The sequence below is a fragment of the Pinus tabuliformis genome, chromosome 7 (assembly GCF_031772625.1).
Source record: "Pinus tabuliformis cultivar Carrire ecotype Pingquan chromosome 7, CPIR1, whole genome shotgun sequence".
NCBI classification, from domain to species: Eukaryota; Viridiplantae; Streptophyta; class Pinopsida; order Pinales; family Pinaceae; genus Pinus; species Pinus tabuliformis.
In genome coordinates, this window is record NC_142293.1 from 1,279,790,300 (window position 1) to 1,279,797,899 (window position 7,600).

Below are 7,600 nucleotides of genomic sequence, written 5' to 3' on the forward strand. Positions count from 1 at the left end.
TGAATATTATGAAAACATTGATGGAACATATGTTTATATAGGAGATAACATATCACTTTAAGTTCAAGGTTATGGAGTAATAATGTGATGTATGTTCTTGGTATCAAAAAGAATTTATTTTATGTTTCTACTATCGCTGACCGAGATTTGAAGGTGGAATTTGTTAAATCACAGTATGTAGTGAAAGACATTCAAGATCACTACAAGGTTATTCCCACATGTACTAGAGTTGGAGGCTTGTATAAGTTGTATGTGACCAAGAAAAGTCATCGAGTGTTGGCATCTACAATAATATCAACAATAGAGTTATGACATCAAAGATATGGACATATAAATAACAATGATTTAATGCTACTTCAAAAGAACACAATGGTTGAAGGTCTACCTGTCTTGAAGAATGATCATGTTGAATGTGAAGCATGTCTACTTGGCAAACAACATAGGGAGGAATTTCCTATACATAAAGAAAAACAACATAGGGAAATACTTCAATTAATTCATATTGATGTATGTGGACCTATGCAATTTAGATATATTGGTGGAGCATGGTATTTCTTATTTTTGTGGATGATAGATCTAGGTATACATGGGTTTATTTCATAAGAAAGAGTTTAAGAGTATGGTGGAAAATTAAAATGGAAATTGCATCAAAATTCTGAGATCTGATCAGAGCGAAGAATATAAATCAAGAGAATTTAATCAATATTGTAAAAGCAATGGGATTCTAAAACAATTTATGGTGCCACATACACCTCAAGAAAATGGATTTATTGAGAGGAAAAATAGAACACTAGTTGAATGTGCACGTAGTATGCTTGAAGGTAAAATTATTTCTAATGGTTTTTGGGCTGAAGCCATTAATACTGTTTTTTATTTAAAAAATAGGAGTTCAACAAAAATTTTAGAGCTTAGAACACGTTATGAAGCATTTTATGGGTACAAACCAAAAGTGAGTCATTTAAGAGTTTTTTGTTGCAAGGCATTTGCTCATATTCCAAAAAAATGAAAGAAGAATACTTGATGCAAAGTCAATTAAGTGCATATTTATTGGTTATTGTGATGATCATAAAGCAAACAAGTTGTCTTATCCTAGTACTCATATATTTTTTGCAAGTAGGGATGTGATGTTTCATGAGAATGCAAATGAAGGTGATAAAATGAATAATACTGGTGTACGACATGATATTGATGATTATGTCAAATTAGATACAAGTGTTGAAAAAGAATAGGAACAAGCACAAAAACAGGTACAAGTTCAAGAGAAAGGAGCATCAAGCAGTCATGACACTCCAAAAACAGGAGAGGAGACTCCACAAAGCAGAAAGAAAGATGAAAGCAGAAAAACTCTAAGAAGGTCATCACATCAAAGTCATGTACCTATAAGGTATAAATGTTATGCATTAATGTCTCTTGTTATGAATTTTGTAGAACCCTCAAGCTATGATGAAGCTAAATAATATGAGGAATGGAGAGATGCAATTAATGAAGAATATAACTCTGTAATGAAGAATGACACATGGAAATTAACAGAATTGCCTAAAAACAAAGCTCCTATAGGATGAAATTGGTTGTATAAATCCAAGTTTTAAGATGATGGAAGTATTGATAAGAATAAATCTAGTTTGGTTGCAAAAAGGATATTCAAACAAGGAGGGAATTGATTATGAAAACACTTTTTCACCTGTAGCTAAGTTGAACACAATTAGAATTATGATTGCATTAGCTACAAAATATAATTGGAAAATGCATGAGTTAGATGTCAAATTTGCATTTTTGAATGGTGAGTTAAAAGAAGATGTTTATTTGGTTCAACCTAAAGGGTTTGTAAAATAGGGACTTGAGCATCTAGTTTGAAGGTTACAGAAAACTTTATATGGTTTGAAACAAGCACCAAGATCTTGGTATGTGAAATTTGATTCTTTTTTTTAAGAGAATCAAAAATGATCCTAACTTGTATATCAAGGAAGATGAAGGTGGGAATGTAGCTTTGATATATGTATATGTTGATGAGCTTATCATAACAGGAAATGCATGTAATTTTATTGAAGAAATTAAAATTCAGTTGTCACATGTATTTGGGACGAAGGATCTTGGTGAATTGCATTATTGTTTAGGTCTTGAATGTTGGAGGTAATCTGGTAAGACAATAATCACACAAAGAAAATACAGAAGGGAAATCCTTAAAAGAGCATGCACAGATGATTACGCCTACGATCATGACGGTCCTCAAAATATATACTAATCATCATGATCCTCAAAATATATACTAACCATTAGTTGAAATAAAGGGCTTATACTAATCATCATGATCCTCAAAATATAGACTAACCATTAGTTGAAATAAAAGGCTTATGGCTTGATGCTTTAGTTTTAGATCCGCTTCTAGGGGATGTAAATTTTTGCATTATTGCAATTTTACTAAAGTTATTGTTTCTGTAATTTGGAAAATTACATTTTTACTAACGTTATTGGTTCTCTGTAATTTGGCATTAACACCCCTGTATTTTTTATAGTAATATTTTTGTTTTGTAATTTTTCATTCAGAATACTAAAAATACTAATTTTGTTATTTTTTAACTAAATATATTACTTGAATCTCTCAGGTTACTTGTCAACTAAATATATTAGTTAAAATAAAAAGGCTTACAACCTGATGTAACATTTAAATCTAAATATATTAGCTGAAATAAAGGGCTTATGACCTGATGCAGGTTACTTGTCAACTAATATATTAGTTGAAATAAAAAGGCTTATGACCTGATGTAACATCTAACTCTAAATATATTAGCCGAAATAAAAGGCTTATGACCTAATGCTTTAGTTTTAGATCTGCTTCAATCTTATTTAAACTCTTGTATTACTTCAATTTTTGTTGAAGTTATTAGTTCTATAGTTAGATATCAACACCCCTATTTTATTCCAATATTTTTTAAGATTATGATTTGCTTCTCGTTAATCAATCAACTTTTCTCCAGGTGTAGAATACAACAACAAATAACAAATAATTTACACGAATACTTTGAATTTCTAAGTTAAAAATAGAGATATCTTAAATGATTTTCATTAATTTGTATAGATTGACTCTCGAAAATTACTATTTTTATCATTAAAATAACGTAGAAACTATTGTTGTGAAATTCATTTCTGATAGTGTGAGACCAAAGCTCAACATTCAAGAAATACTTTCCTTGAAACTAATAATAGTGTGAGACTGAAGCTCAACATTCAAGAAATACTTTGTATGAAACTAAATTAGAGTAGAGGGTTTTGACAAAGTTTTGAGGACCATACAGTAGAGTGGGTTAATTGTGGAACATAATTCAGGTTGAATTTTTAATTAGCAGATTAAATTGAATATTAGGAATTCAAATATCTTGAAGAGGGATTTTTTATTATCATGATTAAGTTAGTTTTTAATTAATTAATTAAATTGAATACCAGACATTCAATTGAATACCAGACATTGTGGTAAGTCCTGCTCTCCGTTATATGTACGTGACCTGAATTAATCAGTTTTTTACGATGGAAAATGTAAACTCTAGCGTTTGATGAATGAGGTGCTTTCCTACTATGTAGGATCATCGTTTGTAAATTGCTTACTTTTCTCTTATACACAAGTGTAGACCCAAGTACCACATCACATCTCTAATGTGCATACCAGTGAACCTAATACTTGTCCATGTGTCTCTGAAAAATTTCAATGTTTAGGTTTAAATGTCGTCTTTTATTCTGGTTTCATTCTCATATATATATATATATATTCTAACATTTTTCAATTTTATTACAAGGTGACTCAGCTGATTCCTTACACCCACGGAACAGCATGCGATCAAGTACACAACATTCGCATACTTCGGGTGCCTTTCAAAACAGAACAGGAAGAGTAGAGTACTTAGAGATAACAATGAACTAGAAATTTGGAATGTGTCTTATAAAAACACCATCATGTCCAACCCTTGACTTGCCCGGCAGGGACTACTGCTGCATCCAGCTCTTGTTCAAAATATAATTGATCTTAATGCACTATTACAGAAGGCACTTTACAACCGTTTACAATAATCTACCCTATATTATTTTTTCCTGAAATGCTCTTCCCCTGCTTCAGAAATATGCGAATAATTATATTAATTGCGATATCTCTAAGATGCTAATATTTATAGTAATCCCGACATAACGAGTATGACAGCATTTTTAATAACCTCGACGGGACTAGATGTACAGAGTTAGAAAGGCGGGTACTACCATCATGAACCAAATAATGGGAAAACAATTGCAGCTAAAGAGAAACTGTCCCTTCCCTCGTTTCCTCCTACTCCTACGGTTTAGGGTGAAATGCTGATCCTCAATCTTGGATAGGCATGGAGCGGTACCTGTCTTGGAATCGTCATTCCAGAGGCCTCTTTCATATCCAGCTGGGAGGGATCACCTTCAACCCTCCAATCAAAAGTGTGCAGCAACTGAGCCACTGCAAGTTCAATGGTATGAATAGCCATAGAAGCCCCTGGGCATCCTCTCCTTCCTGCTCCGAACGGTATCATACTGAAGTCCGATTGATCTGTTAAATTGATATTCTCTTCTTCCATGAATCTCTCGGGCTTGAATTCTGCAGCATCTTGCCCCCACATATTGGGATCCCTCCCAATAGCCCACACATTTACGATGACCGTTGTTTGCTTAGGTATGTAGTATCCTCCTATCGTCACAGCCTCCATAGATTGGTGAGGAAGCGCTAGCGGCAGCGCTGGGTATAGTCGCAGAGTCTCTTTTGCCACACAGTGGAGGTATTTCATGCTGGCCAGATTCGACTCTTTTACATTACCATGTTGGCCAACGATTGATTCGATTTCCTGCTGCAATTTCTTCATTACATGGGGATGTCTGAGCAGCTCACTCATTGCCCATTCTAACATAGTTGATGTTGTCTCCAAGCCCGCCCCGAACATGTCCTGCACAAATACAAATCCAATTAGTTGCAAAATGCAAATAGAATTAGTTGCAAAATGATGACTGACCGAAGTTTAAGAATGAGGAGCGAGGCATACAAGCACAAGACCCTTGATGGTTTCCCGTGTGATTTTACTGTTGGTCTTAGCCATATGCAGCAGCACATCGATGAAGTCTTGCACATGAGGCTCTGCATCTTCCTCTTTCTGGCCATTGGAGGATACGGTGGCCATGAGATGATTAACATTAACATGGTCGTCTATTATTTTCTCGGCAAATTCATTGAATGTTTTATCAATTTTCTTCATCCGCCGCTTGATACCTTGCAAATCAAGCCAATCCAAGTACGGAATGAAGTCTCCAATGTTGAAGTCTCCCACCCTAGCTGTCAACTGTACCAACAGATCTTTAAACCCTTTGAATTCACCACCCAAATCATCGTCCGAAAATTTCTTCTTCACCAGTATTCGCCAAACAATATTGGTGGTGAGATTAGATATGGCCTTGCTCACATTCACGCCCATTCTTCCCTTCACACTCTCCTCCCATATTGAATGGATCATCGCAGACACCTCTTCCTCTCGCACGCGCTTGAAGGACTCAATTCTTTTGGCAGTCAGGAGTTCTAACACGCAGATTTTCCTCATTTGCCTCCAATGATCTCCATAAGGAGCGAAGACCACATCGTTAAAATTGAAAAACATTAATCTCCCAGCGGCTCCTAGAGGTCGGCTGGCAAAGATCAAATCATGAGTTTTGAGAAAATGTTTGGCTATCTCAGAAGAAGAAACTACGACGGTAGGGACTGAGCCCAAGCGCAGAAACAAAATGGGACCATATTTGTGGGCAAGGCCTTCAAAAAAACGATGAGCGGGGAGTCTCAGTTGGTGGAGGTTTCCGATGATGGGCCATGTAGAGGGTCCTGGTGGTAATCTGGCACTAATCCTCTTTTTGTGCATAAACCATATCAAGAAGAAAGAGAAGAATATACAGACAATAGCTGCTGTGGCAGCCCCTCCATCAGTAACTGTGAATGTTGCATGAAAAGCTAGAGAAATACGCAAACTACGAAAAGCCATATCGCACACACCCATTCTGAGCACTGCACTCTACTTTTTGGAAAGGAAAACGGTCTGTTGGCATTAATAGCCGTCAATGAGGCAATCAGATAAGGTCCAGTTGTCCCCAGGCTACATGTCACAGACTCACAAATGAAGCCATTGAAGGAGAAATCAAAACAAACTCTAAACTTATCTTCATAAAATTTTAAAATGTTTTAATGACCGACTCATTTCAAATCATTGAATAAAAAAACAATAAAGTTGTCCTCATTAAATTTAAAAAAAAGAAGGTAATATAAATTACTAATTTCAAATTATTTGTTGCCCTCTCGGAGTCCGAGGAGAAACGTGGTTTGATTTGTTTGGTGGGATCAAATGTTTCGTGTTCCTCTTTAATATACACTTGCCCGCATAAAATATTTATAATGTTTTAATAATATTTAACCTTCTTTAAAAAAATGTTTATTTAATTTCTTCATGGACGTGATATGTCGATTATATTCACGTTCATAATAGTTAACCATTATTTCCTATCGTATAACATTTAATATTGTTTTATTTTTTATATATTATAATTTAAGATTTCGAAGTAATGATGAGGTGTCAATTTCATTCTCTAATAACAATAATTGATAACTATTATTTTTTATGCGAGAAAAATAAATTTAAAAAAAATGTTATTTTCAAAAAAATATGTTTTGAAATTCATCCTTTCGTGGTATGTTGTTTATATTATTTATGATATAATTCATGGGGGATAAATATATATTTTTTTAAAATTGTTATTTAAAAAATATATATATTAAATTCACCTTTTCATGCTATAGTGTTGATATTATTTATAATATATTTTTAATGGTATATTTGTTAAATTATTTATTTTATAGTTTTAATAATATAATTGGTTATTCACATAATTAAATAATAATAATAATATTTAATTATTTATACCAGTTTAGATTTATTTTAACAATGGATTTATCAAGCTTTGAGAGGGATCAAATTTTTTAAGGTGCAAACTCATTTTTTGAGTGTAAAACTTGAGGAAAGGTTTGCACCTCCAGAGATTTGATCCGTCTCGGAACTTGATAGATCTGGTGTTAAGATGGATCTATATTAGTTTTGAGTTGTGTGCGCTCATGCAAAATTTGTTGAAAATCTAATTATTTTGATCATTTTAAATATGCTAAATATGTCTACAATTAATTTAGACAATTTAATTTAAAATTTGCTTAGTTACCTCAGTTTTTTGAGATGAGAGAGACTGTTAGTAACTTGAATGATGAAAAATGAGGAAATACAAATTTTGAGTGCAAAGTGTCAATGTAACAATTTTGATAGATAGAAAATGTGAATAGTAAGAATATAGTCAATTACAAACGATCTTCATTGCAATCAACATGAAACTATTTTCTTCTACTGTTCCTATTGTCACACGCATTAGTTTTTCCATTTTCTCATATGGAACATATGAAAAGAGTAGTTGGAATCATAGACCATTCAAATATTTAACTCGAGCTATTGTAGTAAACAACATACAAACAACATACCTTGTCTCTCTTTCTCTCCAATAATAATAGTAGTTTTCTCGAAAT

The 7,600-nt window shown here is 33.4% G+C and overlaps 1 protein-coding gene across 1 annotated transcript; it reads right to left on the bottom strand.

Annotated features, from left to right (window-relative positions):
• Positions 1–4,102: 4,102 nt before the first annotated feature.
• LOC149252159 (cytochrome P450 750A1-like) lies at positions 4,103–6,118 on the bottom strand. The gene is made up of 2 exons (XM_089459652.1): positions 5,043–6,118; positions 4,103–4,946 (listed from the first exon to the last, which is right to left on the bottom strand). The coding sequence occupies exons 1-2, from the start codon at positions 6,036–6,038 to the stop codon at positions 4,323–4,325; spliced, it is 1,620 nt and encodes a 539-aa protein (XP_089315778.1). The 5' UTR covers positions 6,039–6,118; the 3' UTR covers positions 4,103–4,322.
• Positions 6,119–7,600: the final 1,482 nt, after the last annotated feature.

Bases quoted from the DNA above. Each gene is read 5' to 3' on its own strand.
- LOC149252159 (XM_089459652.1), bottom strand. From the start codon at position 6,038: ATGGGTGTGTGCGATATGGCTTTTCGTAGTTTGCGTATTTCTCTAGCT. The intron at 4,947-5,042 runs GTATGCCTCGCT...GTATTTGTGCAG, and splicing joins CCATCAAGGGTCTTGTGCTT to GACATGTTCGGGGCGGGCTT.